A 17,689-nucleotide genomic window follows, 5' to 3' on the forward strand; every position below is an offset into this window, starting at 1 on the left:
CAGTTTTTGAGTGTTAATTGGAGATGCATCTCATGGGGACTTTTCTACCCAGGCTGGCTTTGAACTGTAATCCTCAGATCTGTCATCTGAGCAGCTAGGTGCCCAGCAAGGAGGAAGTTCTGAGAACATGGAGCAGAATCTTGTTCTAAAGGCAGCACCTGAGACCCCTGGGATACCTCAGGACCTTTCTACAGAGCAGTGACCAGGAGAGCCAGGGTCACAGAAGTTGCTTCAGTTAGGGTACAGTTTAGCTGCAGGAAAGTGAGACTAATAGAGACAGGCTGGAAATGTGGCTTAGTAGCAGAGTGCTTGCCTAACATGCATGAAGCCTTGGGTTTGATTTCTCAGGACCACATAAACAGAAAAAGCCAGGAATGGTAGAGTGCTAGCCTTAAGCAACAGCTCAGCAGCAGTGCCCAGCCCCTGAATTCAAGCCCCAGGCCTGGCCAAAAAAAAAAAAAAAAGAGTAATGGTCTTTGACACAGGAACTGATCTGGTCAGCAATCCAGGACTCAGGCTTCTTTCAACTTTCGTTTCTACCACCTCCAAGGAGACCCCTGTCATTCAAGATAGCTGCTGGAGCCCCAGACATCACATCCACATTCCAAACAGCTGATGGAGGCAGAGAAGGATCTTCAAGATTTCTCAGAAGCCCTATATAAGTAGATGGGTGCTTTACTTGCTCAAGCTGAGCTGAATCACTTTGCCACTCTGTTGCTCCTCTCCGGGGCAGCAACACAGGAACGGGGAGGGATGCACAGGGCCAGCCTGCAGTTCCCCGGGAGCCGAGCGAGATGGTAAGTGTCGAAGACCCAGCCCTCCCCCAATCACCGGGGAAGAAAAAAACCACGCTGAGTCAGAAGCAGTGTTAACCATGAAAGCGCATCAGATCTCTCTGCTGATCTCTGCTGATGTCATGTTCTCTGATGCTCTCAGATGCTCTCATCACTTTTTATTGCGTCATTCAATTAGTTATTATACTGTTAGGGTAGGAGAAGGTGGGCACTGGGAAGCTAGCCAATAGGAAGAGGGCCTCTGTGCTACCACTAAGGGTCTGGGTGGGGCTTTCAGGTACTGGGCAGGACAGGTGCAGGAAAGCTTGCGAGACCTGAGCTGCTGCGAGACCCGCGAAACTGCGGGGGGTTCAATCGAGTCACGTACACAGAGATGCCTTAAGAGAGGTATGCAAAAGACCGAATGCCTGGCCAAAGCCCTTTAATTGCAGCTGAGCCGGAATCAGGCCTCAGAGATGGAGGTCAGGCCCCAACACCACTCCTAACTGCAGGGAAGCTGGCACATCCACTCCTGGAGCTGGGTGAATGGGTCCCTAAGCACATTCAGAATTTACAGTCTCTGCCACAGAAGCCAAGAGGAGAAAGAATTTTCAGGAGGAGGAGGAGGCCATCAGATCTTTCTTTCATTGTGAGGCTTGAACTCTGGGCCCTGGGCACTGTCCCTGAGTTCTTCAGCTCAAGGCTACCGCCCTAACCCTTGAGCCACAGCGCCACTCCTAGTTTTCTGGTCATTAATTGGAGATAAGAGTCTCAAGGACTTTAGTGCCTGGGCTGGCTTAGATCCACAGATCTCGGCCTCCCGAGTAGCTAGGATTACCGGCATGAGCCACTATGCCCAGCTTGATTCTTTCAAGAGGTAAAATGAGGCCAGGACTTAGAAACCTGAACATCTGCTGACCTTAGTGAGGTGCTGGCGAGGATGGAGCTCTGAAGAGGCAGAGCAGTGACGTTAGCCAGTCTGAGGAGAGTGAGAAGAGGGGCGCATGTGTGCGTGCGTGCGTGCGTGCGTGCGTGCGTGCGTGCGGGTGAATTGCCACAACCAGCTTGTTCTAGTAATGAAAGGAATAGTGGCTGGAGGGGCTGGGGAGCCTGGCATCGAGGACTCCAGGCTAGCGCTAGGAATGGGACCAGCTCCTCAGAGAAGGGTGTGAAGGATAAGGCAGTGGGGGCACAGGCAATGGGGCATGGAAGAGAGCCAAGGGGGCAGTCTGCGGCCCCAGCCCAGGTTGTATTTCTGTGCATGGAGGCTCCAAACAGGGCATCTCCAACAGGCACCTGGGTACCAAGCTTGTTGCGAAAAATATTCACAATTTTAGGATACCTCAAGCTGGAGACTGACCAAGTTTATGTAGTAAAGCAAAGGCAAGGCAGTGCACGCGCACAGGCCTCGCAGTCACGGCGGCAGCTGACTGGCTCTAAGCTGGGGGTGTGTGTTGTGAACACACATATGGGGGGGCTGGCTTCCATTCAGCTTAGGATGAATGCTCCCCCTTTTGCTCTGACACTGGATACTTTTAATCATGTTTGCTGTTGCTCTGTTTTATCATTGGGGCTCAGAGATCTCAAAGCGGGTTTAGTAAACCAGTGACATCACAACACGTGTGGAGGGGCGTCTTGTTACATGAAGGACGCCTCCTCTGCCTCCTTCCACAAACTCCATTTTCCCCTGAAGTGTTTCTCTTGACACTGTTGTCAAGGTCCAAAGAGTTATGTTTCCAAGAGTACAAGTGTCCCCTCCTCTGGGCAAATGTCCTTTAAACTCTTGCTCAGTTCCTGGAGATTTGTTTATTTGCCAATCCTGGGGCTTGAACTCAGGACCCGGACACTGTCCCTGGGCTTCTTTTCTTCAAAGCCTGCTCTCTACCACTTGAACCACGGTGCCACTTCTGGCTTTTTCTATGTATGTGGACTGAGAAATCAACCCAGGACTTCATGCATGTTAGGCAAGCACTCTATCACTAGGCCACGCTCCCAGCCCAGTTCCTGGAGCATTCTAAAGCCTACATCTGGGCCAGAGCCAGAGAGCTGCTCCTCTTTTCCCTGTATGTTGTCAGTGAGGGACTGTGAGATTTAAAGCAAAGACAGTAGTGTCTGTGATTCTCCTCCCGGCCCTAGAGTACTACGATTTGAACTCAGGACCTTAAGTCTGTAAGGCAGGCTCCTGCCTGCAAGAAGCAGTCCCTGAGGTGGCTGCCAGCTTGGAAGATGGGGACTCAGGAGAATGTTCCTGGCCCTGCTGCTGGGGAAAGTGGGGTTAGACCTGGACAGTGTCTAGTGAGAAAGGGGCCAGAAGACCCACGGGGTGGACAGGCCAGGACCCAAACCCTGGTGGGCAGGAGGGCTGGTGATGAGGCCCTGGGTGGGTCTCTGTCGTTCCAACCCTGGAATACTTGGCGTCTGTAAACAGGAACTTACTCAGAGGTAATGACTCAGAAGTAATGGCGCCTGCTTGCCCTCCCTCCTCACTGTCCCAGGCCCCACAGTGCAGCGTGTCAGTGCAGTCAGTCTACTGATTCCTAAGCCTGCTGAGCCTGCTCCTGAGGGCTCTGCTCCACTTTGCAGCAGAAGCCCCAGGGATCTTACACAGCAAGTGGCAAAGCTACCATGGACCCAGGTCTATCTCTGGCCCATGCAGACAAATGAGAGAGGTTATGTGACCCACCCAAGGCCACCCAGGCTGGCCAGAGGCAGCAGCTGGACAAGAGGAGCAGGGAAGGGCATGCAGTCTCCAGCACTGCAAAACTACAGAGAATAAGCAAATAAACCTGTTGTTAGCGCTATTTTAAATGCAAGGAGAGAAATAAACAATTGAAGTAGTTTAACATAGTAAATTTAAAATCACAGTATCAGTACACACACATAGAGATGGCTAAAATACAAAGAATGACAATACGAAGTGTTGACCGGGATGCAAGGCTAGGTAACTACTGTTGATAAGTATCTAATATAGAACATTTTAGAATAAAAGGGATGGTAATTTAAGAGCCAAGACATACTTGCCCCCCAAACTCAGTAATTCATCTTGGTATGTGTTCAAGTGAAACTAAAGCACATGGCCACACCAAGATACTACGGAAGGTTCATGGCAATGTGGTCTCTACTGATGGGAGGACGCATAAACTGGGCACCCCACAAAAGAACCTCATTCATCAGGAGGCGGGGAGGGAAAGTGGAAGAAAAGCATGGTAAGTAATGTACCCACTCCTGAGGAATGTAACTGTATGTAACTCTCTATGGATCACCCCAACAATAAAATTTAAAAGAAAGAAGAAAGGAGGGAAGGAGAAAGAAAGAAATTAAGAAGTCTATGAGCTGCTGATAGCTATCTACCCAGGAGGCTAAGATCAGAGAATCAAAGTTCAAACTCAGCCTGGGCAGGAAAGTCTGTAAGACTCTTATCTCCAATTAACCACTTAAAGACCAGAAGTGGAGCTGTGGCTCCAAGGGGTAGAGCACTAACCTTGAGCTCAGAGACAGTGTCCAGGCCCAGAGCTTAAGCCCCATGCCTGCTGAGAGAGGAAGAGAGAGGAGTGGGGGAGAGAATATCTATGGACATCACGTCAGAGGAAGATGATCAGCTGTAGATGCTGTGTGATACCATTTTTTTTTTTTTTTTTGCCAGTCCTGGGCTGGAGCTCAGGGCCTGAGCACTGTCCTTGGACTTTCTCAAGGCTAGAGCTCTACCACTTGAGCCTCAGCACCACTTCTGGCTTTTTTTTCTATATGTGGTACTGAGGAATCAAACCCGGGTCTTCATGCATGCTAGGCAAGCACTTTAACCACTAGGCCAAACTCCCAGCCCCCCGGCTTTTTTTTTTTTTTCTATGTATGTGGTACCAAGGAATCGAATCCGGGTCTTGGTGCATGCTAGGCAAGCACTTTAACCACTAGGCCAAACTCCCGACCCCGCGTGTGATACCATTTTTATGAAGCTGGCCAGGCCAGACCATGGTGAGAAAGCAGGTGGGTTGGTGCCTCTGCTCTGAGGCAGCCACATTCATGTGCTGTATCTTTACTATTACTGTTTATTATTATTATTAATATTAAGCTAGATTTTGCTATGTTGCTCAGGTTGGTCTCAAACTCCTAAACTGCAGTGATCCTCCCTCCTCAGGCTCCTGAGCACCAGGATACAGACACACCACCATTCCCAGCATGCTCTGCATCTTGCTAAGGATTTTGGCTACATGGATGTGCGTTTGTCAAACTTAACAGCCAATGCATTTCATTGTAAATTTTGCCACAAAAGAAAAAAAGAACCTAAAAATATTGAAATGCATGTGAAAAGTCAAAGGAGAGAGTGAACAGACCTTTGTTCTGAAATATAGCAAAAGATGGAGATGCAGGGCTGGGAGTGTGGCTTAGTGGCAGAGTGCTTGCCTGGCATGCATGAAGCCCTGGGTTCGATTCCTCAGTACTCTATATACAGAAAAAGCCAGAAATGGAGCTGTGGCTCAAGGTGGTAGAATGCTAGCCTCAAGCAAAAGAAGCTCAAGACAGTGCCCAGACCCTGAGTTCCAGCCCCAGGACTGACTGGCTGAAGAAGGAAAAAAAAGCAGGGTGGGGGGCAGAGAGAGATGCAGAATAATCAGACAGGTAAAATACTTAAAACAAAAAAAATGGGAGTTTGGCTTAGTGGTAGAGTGCTTGCCTAGTATGCTTGAAGACCCGGGTTCAATTTTTCAGTACTACATACATAGAAAAAAGCCGGAAGTGGTGCTGTGGCTCAAGTGGTAGAGCTCTAGCCTTGAGAAAGTCCAAGACAGTGCTCAGGCCCTGAGTTCAACCATGATCCAGCCTCCTGCTTCAGCCTCTGGAATTCCAGATGTATACCACCATACCACGTGTGTGTGCGTGTGTGTGTGTGTGTGTGTGTGTGTGTGTGTGTGTGTGTGTGTGTGTGTATTGCTAGGTCCTCAGGAATGCTTGTATAGGAATGCTTGTATAATTAAGTGTTGAGCTCTGTAAATAAAGTGTTTTAGGACTGCGTGGGGTTGAGGACATGGCTCAGCGGCAGAACACCTGGCTAGCATTCATGAGGCCCTGGGTTCCAACCCTAGCACTCAAAAAAAAAAATTAAAAAGAATATGAGGTGATAACTACTCTGGCAGAAAATGAAGTAGAGAAGGGGGGTGGAGCCAAGTCCCAAAGGAGGGGAGGGTGTAAGCCACACACAAAGCCTGGGAAAGAAAAGTCCAGGCTGCAGTCAGGAAGAGAGGGTATGGGTAGATGAGGCTCAGGGAGCTGGAAGCATGGTGGACCTTGGGCTCCTACTGTGACAGGGATGACAGGATCTCATTCCCAGGTCATGAGGTCAGACTGAAGGACTACCACTGAGATGATGGAATATCACGGCCAGACAAGACGGTGGTAGCTCTGGCCCAGGTGGCAGTGTGTGTGTGTGGTGGTGGTGGTGGGGAAGATATGGCCAGATGGCAGAGCCATCTGAAGGTGAAATCAATGGAATCTGAGGAAGGACTAGGTGAGGGGATGGGACAGCAGAGAAAAGGGCTTGGACTACAAGGTATGAAGCCTAAAAGACAGACAGGAAAGCATACAGTTGAACCTTTCTGGAAAAGCCCATTGGTTTGTCCTGGGTAGGTCAAGGTCAAGGTGAAGGTGTGAGGCAGACATTCAAGTAACAGCATCAAGGAAAGGCCAGGCCTGTGCATTCAGTGAATACAGGAAGCCTCCCATTCATAGTTTGTGAGGTCTGTTCCCAGGGGCACACACAGCTCTGGATTTGAAGGAAACTGAGACCCTCAAGTCAAGTCTCTTTCCAGGAAGTTTTTATTGGGGTGCAACATACCATGCAAGTTGAGGCTACATTAAGGTCTTAGCCGAACCAAGTCATTGCCAGCTAGAGACCTTATGATGTATCCTGGAAAACAGAGAGACACCCATCACTCGATTAAAATAGCTAGGAATTGTTTTGTTTTTTTGCCAGCCTTGGGCTTGGGCTCAGGGCATGAGCACTGTCCTTGGCTAGAGCTCTACCACTTGAGCCACAGCACCACTTCTGGTTTTTTTCTATGTATGTGGTACCAAGGAATCAAACCTGGGTCTTTGAGTATGCTAGGCAAGCACTCTACCAGTAGGCCAAACTCCCAGCTCAAGCTAGGAGTTTTGCTAAGCTACGTGCGTGGCAACTACACTCCATTAGTGGATAGAACAGTGCAGTGCAATGCAGTGCTGGCCTTCCCATCCAGTGGGTTTTTTTATTTTTTATTATTTTATTTTATTTTTTTTTGCCAGTCCTGGGCTTGAGCTCAGGGCCTGAGCACTGTCCTTGGACTTTCTCAAAGCTAGAGCTCTACCACTTGAGCCTCAGCACCACTTCCGGCTTTTTTCTATATATGTGGTACCGAGGAATCGAACCCGGGTCTTCATGCATGCTAGGCAAGCACTTTAACCACTAGGCCAAACTCCCGGCCCCCCAATGGGTTTTTTTAAACACAAAGGGCCCTGCTCCAAAGGAAGCCTATCATTTCAAACCAAATATGTCTCTCATTAATCCATACAAATGAGCCTATCACGTGAGAGCTAACGTTTATGCAACATACAGAATTAGCAGTTAAGTGATTACAAATAATATATTTTTTTCTGGGTTCTGGGATTGAACTAGATGTTGTCCCTGAGCTCTTCAGCTCAAGGCTACCACCCTACTCCTAAGCCAAGCCCCACTTCCTGTCTTCTAGTGGTTAATTGGAGATAAGAGTCTCAGGTGTTTTTATGCCCAGGCTGGCTTTGAACCTTGGTCCTGAGATCTCAGCCTCCTGAGTAACTAGGATTACAGGCATGAGCCATCATGCCTGGCTACAAATAGCAATTATAATTCATCTCCTTGATTGGCCTTCTAATTATGGATTCATATGCCTGGTTCACTTTAATCCCTTTGTTCTGAAACTTCCTCTCTTCTTTGCAAAGGTCAGGTCCCTTTGGCCATGGTGCCTCGGTTCCTGCCAGCCTGGCTTAATTTCTCTATGCTTGGATCTTTCAAATCCTGCCAGGCCTTCTGGGAGAGTTCTCTACAATATTTCCCAGAATGTTCATATTTTAATAGGGCTTTTTTGGGGGGGCGGGGGGTACATTCCCTGATACTGCCTGCAAACAAGCTGGTTTACACAAGAGAAATTTGCAGTTTCAGGAACTGGGGTGGGGCCAGCACAGGCCACATCATTCCATTTGGGGAAAGGACTGCGGGTCCAAAAACTCTACCTAAAACTGGGTTCTTACACATTGTAGCTTATACCAGTAGCTGCCAAAGCCTACCTGACTTGAGACAAAGTTTGCTGATGCCTGCTCTCCATTACACTAGAAGAGGCTGTTCTATTATATGAGCATAACCTGATATTTAAATGAGTCCAAATTACATAACACATTTAGAAGACTTTCAACTTCTTATTATGAAAATGTTACAATACACACGAGGGGCAGCGGGAGTGTGGCCTAGTGGTAGGATGCTTGCCTGGCTTGCCTAGGTTCAATTCCTTGGTACCACCTATGGAGAAAAACGCTGGAAGTGGTGCTGTGGCTCAAGGGTTACAGTGCTAAAAGCAGCTCTGGGACAATGCCCAGACCCTGAATTCAAGCCCCAAGCAAAAAAAAAAAAAAAAAAAAGCCACCCCCCCCACACACACAAAAAAATCTGTGTGGTGCAGGGGCTGGAACTCGGGACTTACCACTGAGCTTTTCTGTTCACAGCTGGTGCTGTATCACTTGAGCCATAACTCGTTTGGCATTTTGCTGGTTGACTGGAAATTGATTTTTTTTTTTTTTTTGGCCAGTCTTGGGCTTGAGCTCAGGGCCCGAGCACTGTCCCTGAGCTCTTTTCCTCAAGGCTAGGGCTCTACCACTGGAGCCACAGCTCCACTTCAGGCCTTTTCTGTTTCTGTGGCACTGAGGAAAGCAGTGTAGGCCACACTCCGGCCCTGGCCCCGGCCCCGACTCCGACCCCGACCCCAGCCCCCGGCCCGGCCCCGACCCCGACCCCGGCCCCCGACCTCGACCCCGACCCCGACCCCAGCCCCCGGCCCGGCCCCCGACCCGACCCCGACCCCGACCCCAGCCCCCGGCCTGGCCCCCGACCCGACCCCGACCCCGACCCCAGCCCCCGGCCCGGCCCCCGACCCGACCCCGACCCCGACCCCAGCCCCCGGCCCGGCCCCGGCCCCGACTCCGACCCCGACCCCAGCCCCCGGCCCCGGCCCCGACCTCGACCCCGACCCCGACCCCAGCCCCCGGCCCGGCCCCCGACCCGACCCCGACCCCGGCCCCGGCCCCCGACCTCGACCCCGACCCCGGCCCCCGACCTCGACCCCGACCCAGACCCCGGCCCCGGCCCCCGACCCCGACCCCGGCCCCCGACCTCGACCCCGACCCCAGCCCCCGGCCCGGCCCCCGACCCCGACCCCGGCCCCCGGCCCCGGCCCCCGACCCCGGCCCCCGGCCCCGACCCCGGCCCGGCCCCGACCCCCGGCCCCGGCCCCCCCTCTCTGTTGACAGCCACCACGGATGAACAGCTGGTGGCAGCAGTGGTCTGGGGCCCCCGCAGGCCCCCTCCCCAGCGCGGGGTCACTGTCCAGCCGCGACGGGAGACAGTCCGCGGGGCGGCAGCGCTAAGCCGCCGTCGGTTCGCTCCCTGAGGCTCGGCGCCCCGCGCGCTGGTTTTCCCTTCCTCGGGGTCCGCTCCGCTCCCGGGCCCTTTAAGACCGCGGTTGCGTCTGGAATTCTAAAGCCCGGCGTTCCGCTCCAGCGTCTTCTCAGTTCTCCCGCGGCCCTGGCTCCCTGGCGCTGAGCTCCGCGACGGCCTCGGGCGGAGCGAGCGGAGCGGGCGGAGCGGCTCCGCGGGTTCCGAACCCGCGACGGGACGTCCTGGTCCGGAGAGGGGCGGCCGGGCTCGGGCCCCCAGAAAGCCGCCTCATCTCGGCCGGCGCCGGACCCGCAGGCCGTGACGTCACGAGACTGTGACGCGCCCGAGCCCGCCTCCGCCGCGTCCCGCGCCCTGAACCCCGGCTCTCTGCGCCGTGACATCACGGGCCCGGGCGGGCGGGTTTTACGTCGGCCCAATGGGAGCGGCGCGCCGGCCTCCCCTTTAAGGAATGTTGTGACCTGACGTCACCCGAGCGAGTTACCTCCCGCCGCCGCCGCCGCCGCCGGGCTCAGCGCGAGCCCTCGAGCCCGTGAACGCCAGCCCCGGAGCCCCCGGAGCGCCGCGCCGCGCCGCGCCGCAGCCACAGCCTCGAGCCGCGCGCCCCGGACCCCCGGCTGCGCGCCCCGCCGGGCCCGCGCGATGCCCTCGGACCGGCCTTTCAAGCAGCGGCGGAGCTTCGGTGAGGCCCAGAGCGAGCCCCGAGAGTGGGCTCGGGGGCGGGGGGGGGGTACGCGGCCGAGCCCGACGGCCGCAGGTGACGTCAGCCCCATGACGTCAGGGCCCGACCCCGGCCGGAGGGGCCCCCAGGCCTGCCGGGGGCCGCCCGCCTCCCCACCGCGCCCGGGGCCCGGGGCGCAGGGGCTTCGGGCCTCGGGGGCGGGCGCCGGGGCGGGGCGGGGCGGAGCCCGGGGAGGGCCTCACCCCGCTGCCTGCCGTCCCCAGCCGACCGCTGTAAGGAGGTGCAGCAGATCCGGGACCAGCACCCCAGCAAGATCCCGGTGAGTCTGGCGCCCCGGCCCCGCCCTGCCCAGACCCCGCCCCGGCCCCGCCCCAGCCTCACGCTGTCCTCGCCCGTCCTGCCCCAGGTGATCATCGAGCGCTACAAGGGTGAGAAGCAGCTGCCGGTGCTGGACAAGACCAAATTTCTGGTCCCGGACCATGTCAACATGAGCGAGCTGGTCAAGATCATCCGGTGTGTGGGCCGCAGCACGGGTGCCTTGGGTGGGGCGAAGTCAGGTGGGGCTGGCGGCGTTCTGGGAGGCTGAGAGAGGTCACGGTCCTGCTGGGGTCAGATCAGATGGGGAAGAGCCTGGGGAAGGGGCAGGAGCAGGTGGGGAGCTTGGACTCACTCTAAGGACCAGGCCCCAGCAGGCTGGCTCCTCACCCCTCTGCCCTCCTGCCCCTGCAGGCGCCGCCTGCAGCTGAACCCCACGCAGGCCTTCTTCCTGCTGGTGAACCAGCACAGCATGGTGAGCGTGTCCACGCCCATCGCGGACATCTACGAGCAGGAGAAGGACGAGGATGGCTTCCTCTACATGGTCTACGCCTCCCAGGAAACCTTCGGCTTCTGAGCCAGCAGTAGGGGAGGATTGGCCTGGGAGTGGGGGTCTGGGTCAAGCTCTCCAAGGGAGCCCCTGGCTCCTGAACTGAGCTGCCTTGCCCCTGGTGGGCTGGGCAGGGATGTGGCCCCCCTAGCTAGAGGACACCTGCCAATCTACTCTGCCCCTGGGTGGGTCCCCGGCCAGTCATGTTTAGATTGCTCCTCTCTCTCTGGGTGCTGGCTGGGATGGGGGTGGGAAGGAGCAACCCCCAGCACCCTTGCTGTGTGGTCTGTCTTTTTTGTAGGCCCATGCCTGTCTGCCCACCTGCCCCTCATTCACCTGACGCTCTGCCCCTGCCTGGACCTGCCCACCCCTAAAGACTGGCCCTTGGCTCCCTTGGTCTCTACATGGTCATTGTCCCTCTGCAGAATAAAGAATGCTCAGGCCTGCCTGGCCCTTCGTGTCCTGCTGTTTACTTGGGAGCAGGGAGGGAGCAGGGGCCTGTCCACCACACCAGCCTCAGCAGCAGACTTGTGTTCCATGGAATTCTGGTTCCTTCTGGAAACCCACACATCCCTATAGAGTGCCACATAGTATTCACGAGTGCAATGTGGTTCCACACTAAGTGTCTTCATAACAAAAAATTTTATTAAGAAGCCATAACCTATTAAGCCTCGCTCACCAGCTGTTTGCCCCTCCTGCCTGGGAGGGGACTCCATGGTGTGAAGGGCCACAAAATAGGGGTCCAAGGGAGGTGCCCAAAGTTGCTCCCCACAGGCCTTGCTCCCAGCAAGGGTACCCTTTGGTTCTAGAGATCCGTGACCCTGGACTCGAACCTCTTCTGCCTGAGGACTCGCCTGCTGGCGACTCCGGATGGGGATTCTTGGCCCACCTCTGGTCCTTCCCCTTTGAGGTCTGTACAGCCCTGTCCCAGCCAGGTCTATTTGAGCACAAGCATGGCCTCCGTGCCGTCCTTCGCAGTCAAGTAGAGGCCGTGTGTGAGGTAGTACTCCCGCCTCAGGAAGGCATAGAAGTAGTCAGAGATGAGCAGGATCTGGGAAGGGGAAAGAGTGAGAAACTGCACCTCCCTGAATTACACCCCAGGGAGGTTAAGCAGGGGCCCATCATCTTCCTCAGCATCTGGGAGGATGGCTGCATCATCCCCCATCCCAGAGTCCACCCCTGGAAGACCTCCCTGGATCCTCAGCTGTCACCCAGGCTCCATTTCCCTCTGCCCACCTCCAGGTCTACACCTCCACCCTGAACTCTGGCCTCTGGACACAAAATTTGATGTTTGTGTAACCAGTGGCCTATGTATCTCCACCTCTCAGTGCTCACACTGAGAAGCAGTCAAACCTGCTTCTCCCACCATGGACCTGTACCCGCACCTCCCATCCAGGAGATCAGGCCACTAATACTTCTGTACCAAGAACCCACCAAATCCTCCTGCACTCTCAAACCCACCATTCCTATCCACCCAAAGCTACCACTCACTGTACTAAGGCACTGCCATCTAAGCAATGGCAAAGCCTTCTCCCTGGGCTCCCTGCTCTCAAATCTTCCCTTGTGAGAGGGAGCTTTCCCTTCCCCACCCCTTCAGTACTGGGGTTTGAACTCGAGTTTTGCACTTGCTTAGTGACTTATCACTTGAGCCATACTTCCAGCCCAAGGCAAGCTTGTCAAAATAAGTGATTCATGTTACTGTCCATTAATGACTTCGTGAAGGCCCAGAGAGGAACAAGGATTTGTCAAACTGCCTATAAAACAGCCCTAGAAATCCATAATTGTATCCAGCATAATTGTATTGAGACCTTGGATGAGTCTACCCAGGGAGGAGGAGAAGACAGGGCCACCATGACACTAAAGTTCTCTAGAACCTATAGACAGTACCTGAACCAAGCACCTCAGCACTAATGTGAATTAACAAATAGGTGAGAAGAGACAAATATTCCTTTCAGAACAATTCCAAACAAAATATACATAAGGTTCTTGCCTACTTCCCTGCCCCTGGTGGACTAGACTTGAGTGCTTACTTCCTGCTTGAGAGCAGGGAAAGAGTCACTCTAGAGTGGAGAAACCTGGTAAACACTGAAGCAAGAGCTGAGAGATAACATTATCATGAAATCACACAGCTTGGCCTGGCACCCGTGGCTCACGCCTGTAAGCCTAGCTACTCAGGGGGCTAAGATCTGAGGATCACAGTTCAAAGCCAGCCCAGGTATGAAAGTCCATGAGACTCTTATCTCCAATTAATCACCAGAAAACCAGAAATGGTGCTGTGGCTCAGAGTGTAGAGCACTAGCCATGCACTGAAACTGCTCAGTGAGAGCCCCGTGGCTTAGAGTTACAGCCCTGCAACTGATCAAAAACAGAAAAAAATAAATAAATCACACAGTCTGCTGGGTGCTAGTGGCTCAGAACTAACTATACCTAAGTAGTCTGGAAGCAGTGAGGATGGAGGTTTAAAGCTAGCCTGGCAGAAAAGTCCACAAGTGGGGCTGGGAGGTAGCTCAATGGCGAAGCACTCGCCTAGCAAGTAGAACATTCTAGGTTTGATCCCCACTACCAAAAATAGAAAAGAGAAAGTCTACAGCTCCATCTCTAGCCAGCAAAATGCCATGTTGGAAGCCTGGCTGAGTGGCAGCTATGAGCAAAACAGCTAAGCCAGATTGCAAAGCTGAGAGGAGATAGAGAGAGGGAGCAACAGAAGAAGAGAGGGGAAGAGAGGAAAAAAGAATAGAGGGAGAGAGGGGGGAAGAAAGGGAGGAGGGGAATAAATAATACAACTAACCTACACTCTTTTTTCCCCCCCAGTACTGGAGCTTGGACTCAGGGCTGAGCACTGTCCTTGGGCTTTCTTCAAGGCTAGCACTCTATCACTTGAGCCACAGCACCACTTCTGGCATTTTCTGTGTCTGTGGTACTGAGGAATCAAACCCAGGACTTCATGCATGCTAGGCAAGCACTGTACCACTAGGCCACGCCCCCAGCCCCTAGCCTGCACTCTTGACAGGATGTCCCAGAAGGGTGCCTCACTTGGGGATTCTTTCCAAAAGTTCAAACCCCAGTCTAATGATCAGCATCAGACATATCTAACAGGATTGTCTACAAGGTACCTGGCCACTGCTCCTTAAAATGATCAAAATCATGAAAAATAAAGTCTGAGGAGCAGAGCAGAGGATGTGGGGAGACACAACCCTAATACAAGGTGGTCCCCTAGGTTGGGATTCCCTTGGAAGAGGAGAAGGTAGAGACTGAAAAAAATTGAAATCTTAAGCAAGTCTGGCATTAATTAACGGTAATTTCTCAGGATAGTTTCTTAGTTTGACAAACTTAGAGGCTAGGCATGTGGCCTAGTGGTAGCGTGCTTGCCTAGCATGGACTAAGCCTAGGTTCAATTCCTTGGTACCAAATACACAGAAGAAGCCTGAAGGAGTGCTGTGGCTCAAGTGGTAGAAAACTTAAGGACAGTGCCCAGGCCCTGACCTCCCAGGACTGGCAAAAAAAAAAAAAAGGTATTAATGTAGGAATGGGTATGGGATACACAGGACCTCTCTTTGCTATCTACCTTTGTAACTTTCCTGTACTCTAATATGATTTCAAAAGAAAAAAAATCTAAAAAAGTCAAGTACAATAGGGATGAATCTCACAAACATTCTGGAAAGTGGAAGATGGCATTAGCAAATATACATGTAAGATGTATGATTTTTCACTGAATGATAATTTATGCAAATTAAATGGTGAACTCTAGTTACTGATATACTTGCTAACATCTAGGAGATAATATACTGATGTCTGTGCTGTCAATCTGAAACAATTTTAAAAATAAGATAAAGGATAAATATTGTGGTCAAGTGAGTATAGCAGAATGTTGCTGATAGAGTTCACATGGTTGGAGTGTAGTCAACAGGTCAAGATTTGCATATAACCAGAGTGGAGGAAAAAGCTCTGCTCCCTTGGACACACATTCCTCTCCTTTGGCTTAAGACTCAAGGCTGGAGCTCTACTACTTGGGACACATCTCCAGCCCAGATCACACATTCTTCAGTGTTATCAGCCTTGGGGGTTGCCCTATCTCCAGAAAGACACAAGACTGGCTTGAAGCTTGGCTCTTTCCAAGGGAAGCCTGTGGCTAGTGGCAAACTAGCTGACTGAGAGGCAAGTAGGAGATAGGATTTCCCAGAGGCCTTAGGATTCAGGCAACACAACCCAGTCTAGGCATCGCCCAGTGGGTAATGGGTATTAAAGACAGCATGGGCGAGTCACTGGCTCTGTGATTCCCTGTAAGTCACTTCTACTCTCTCAACCATACTTTCCTTATCTATAAAAGGAGAGCAATAAACTCCAGTTATTAACTCACAATGGTGGATACCCTGGGACTTAGGGGTTCCAGAACACATCTGTCTCTCCTCAGCCTTGAGGCCTATTCTTGGAAGCTGTCCTGCAAGCATGGCTGAGCTACCTCTCCACTCCCAGCACACCAGCCACCCAGCTCTGCTTCCCAACCCTCTCCCTGCTGGTGGTCTCCCTTGTCATCCCTGGCACGTAAGGGATCTCCATAAGTATGGTTTGTCAAGTGCAGTGTGCAAGTATGTGTGCATGTGCGTGTGCTCACGCAAGTACACAGGAACACATGTGCCATCAAGGTAGGCTCCAGCTTTAGTTGCTCCCCTTTGCCAATGCCCCAGTGCCCAGCAGCCTTGAGGCTTCTGCATTTGTCAGGCATCACCTCCCATCAGGATGTGATTCTCTAATCATAGGCTCAGTTATATGAGCACCAAGGGGTGGCATGGGCTCTAGTTCTATGGCCCCTGAGCCAGCCCAGGGTTAGTGCCCTGGAAGTATGCGCCCATTCCCATCCTCTAGGCACTGTCCTCCACAGATGGCTCCATGGGACCATGTTCCTACTACTGGAAACCACAACAGTCCCAGACTGTGGTGGAGACTTCATAAGTGGCTTGATGTAGGGACAGCTAGGGACAGGGAGGGCTAAACTGGAAGTAGAATGAGACTTACAATTTACTTTTATTTGGTCAGTTATGGGGGTTTGTACTCTGGGCCTGGGTGTTGTCCCTGAGTTCTTCAGTTCAAGGCTACCGCCCTAATCCTTGGGCCATAGCACCACTTCCAGTTTTCGAATAGTTAACTGGAGATAAAAGTCTCATTATCTTTAGTGCCTGGGCTGGCTTTGAACTGTGATCCTCAGATCTCAGCCTCCTGAGTAGCTAGGATTACAGGCGTGAGCCACCAAGAATGTCTTTAGGTGAGAACTTTTAACAAACACACACAAAAAAAAACACCACCAAAAAGGCATACGCTTCACATCCTGGGGGAGGGGAAGGGGACATCTCTGCCCAGGATCATCTGTAATAAAGACCAGGCTAGATCATCAGTCTTACCTAAGGCCAAAACCCTGTTCTTTCTGCTGCCCTACAACTCCTCCGGTCCTCACATGCTGGGTTCTGCACTACCCGGCCTGGGGGATTCATCATACTTAATCTTCTGTAAGGAGGCTCAATCTATTTCACAGCTCTGTCACTCAGCCAGGACGATGAAGCACACAAGACTTCATGCCAGTGGAAATGGCTAATTTGGTGTGCTGTGAAGCTGCAGAGCTCAGGATGGCAGCGCTTCAGTGAACCAAGGCCTTTGGGTAACCGCTCCTGCAAAGGCACACGTGGGCACCAGCCATGACTTGGTGTCCTGGATCCCTGGCTTCTGTTAAAGATGCTGACACTCTTGGCACACTCAGGTGGCTGTCACGGTTTGCAAACTGTAACTTTCTCTGCCAATCTACCTAGAGTCTGGAAAGTGGGCACCAGAAGAGGACTGGTGGTCAACTCAAGACCTGCCAGCCCACAGGCCTAACTGGTCACTGTGTGGTAGGAGAGGATGAGCGGACTCCACCTCACAGCTCTGAAGATACACAACAAGAGCAAAATCACTGGAGGTCAAGTTCACCAGGTAAGACTGCAGATGGTAGCACAGCAGCAGGTGTCACTTTTGCAGCTTTATTTTTTTTTTTTCTGCCAGTCCTGGGGCTTGAACTCAGGGCCTTCTCAAGGCTAGCATTCTACCACTTGAGCCATAGCATTACTTCCAAGTTTTTCTGTGTATGTGGTACTGAGGAATTGAACCCAGGGCTTTGCATGTTAGGTAAGCACTCTACCAGTAGGCCACATTCCTAGCCCTCTTTTTCTTTTTTATTGTGCCTATACTGTGGCTTGAACTCTGGGCCTCATGTTCTCGCTAGGCTTTTTCAATCACAGTTGTTATCACTTAAGCCACGCTTCCAGTCCAGCGCTTTGGTTAACCAGAGAGGGAGTCTAGTGGATTTTCTCTTTAGGTTGACTCTAAACCTTGATCCTCTGATTTCAGCTGGAGTAGGTTGGATTAAAGGCGTGAGCCACTGCCTTCTAATTTATGTAGCCCTTTTCAAGTCTCAAAGGCGACAGACAGGGGCAGGAGACCAGAGGGGGGGTCGAATGACAAAGGCATTCTCATCCAAGTCCATACTGAGTGCTCACAGCAACTTTTCCAGGTGAGGAAAAATACCCACCGCCTCTCACTAGCAGCCTCCAGTGGCAAAGTCGCTCACAGCTTGGATCCTGGGCTGCTGCTGTGGAGTAGTGGTCCAGATTAATAGACATTGCTTGGCCAGGGAAAAGGCAGGCCAGTCAGAGTCACTGAGGACACAAACA

General features: G+C 52.6%; 2 protein-coding genes across 4 annotated transcripts in view; one reads left to right on the forward strand and one right to left on the reverse strand.

The window, feature by feature from the left end:
• Positions 1-10,011: 10,011 nt before the first annotated feature.
• On the forward strand, positions 10,012-11,443 carry Map1lc3a (microtubule associated protein 1 light chain 3 alpha). Of its 3 annotated transcripts, none has more exons than XM_090352202.1 (4): positions 10,012-10,126; positions 10,390-10,639; positions 10,856-11,025; positions 11,293-11,443. In XM_090352202.1, the coding sequence occupies exons 1-3, from the start codon at positions 10,087-10,089 to the stop codon at positions 11,016-11,018; spliced, it is 453 nt and encodes a 150-aa protein (XP_090208328.1). In that variant the 5' UTR covers positions 10,012-10,086; the 3' UTR covers positions 11,019-11,025; positions 11,293-11,443. The 3 variants fall into 3 exon arrangements, with proteins under 3 accessions (XP_090208328.1, XP_090208329.1, XP_090208327.1); XM_090352203.1 differs by having other exon boundaries at positions 10,390-10,445; positions 10,533-10,639; positions 10,856-11,443; XM_090352201.1 differs by having other exon boundaries at positions 10,856-11,443.
• A 175-nt stretch (positions 11,444-11,618) lies between these two features.
• The window catches only part of Pigu (phosphatidylinositol glycan anchor biosynthesis class U), a 73,775-nt gene continuing 67,704 nt past the window's right edge, over positions 11,619-17,689 (reverse strand). Inside the window, exon 12 of the mRNA XM_090352204.1 lies at positions 11,619-12,042. Within this exon, the coding sequence (XP_090208330.1) occupies positions 11,929-12,042 (114 nt within the window). The 3' untranslated portion in view covers positions 11,619-11,928. The remainder of the gene's footprint in view (positions 12,043-17,689) is intronic.

Source organism: Megascapheus bottae, chromosome 18 (assembly GCF_031878675.1).
Source record: "Megascapheus bottae isolate mThoBot1 chromosome 18, mThoBot2.hap1, whole genome shotgun sequence".
Lineage (NCBI taxonomy): Eukaryota > Metazoa > Chordata > Mammalia > Rodentia > Geomyidae > Megascapheus > Megascapheus bottae.

What these genes read in the sequence shown, in the direction of transcription:
- Map1lc3a (XM_090352201.1), top strand. Translation starts at nt 10,087, where the DNA reads ATGCCCTCGGACCGGCCTTTCAAGCAGCGGCGGAGCTTCG. An exon ending in CAAGCAGCGGCGGAGCTTCG is followed by an intron (nt 10,127 to 10,389) that starts GTGAGGCCCAGA and finishes TGCCGTCCCCAG; the next exon opens with CCGACCGCTGTAAGGAGGTG. An exon ending in GAGCTGGTCAAGATCATCCG is followed by an intron (nt 10,640 to 10,855) that starts GTGTGTGGGCCG and finishes CTGCCCCTGCAG; the next exon opens with GCGCCGCCTGCAGCTGAACC.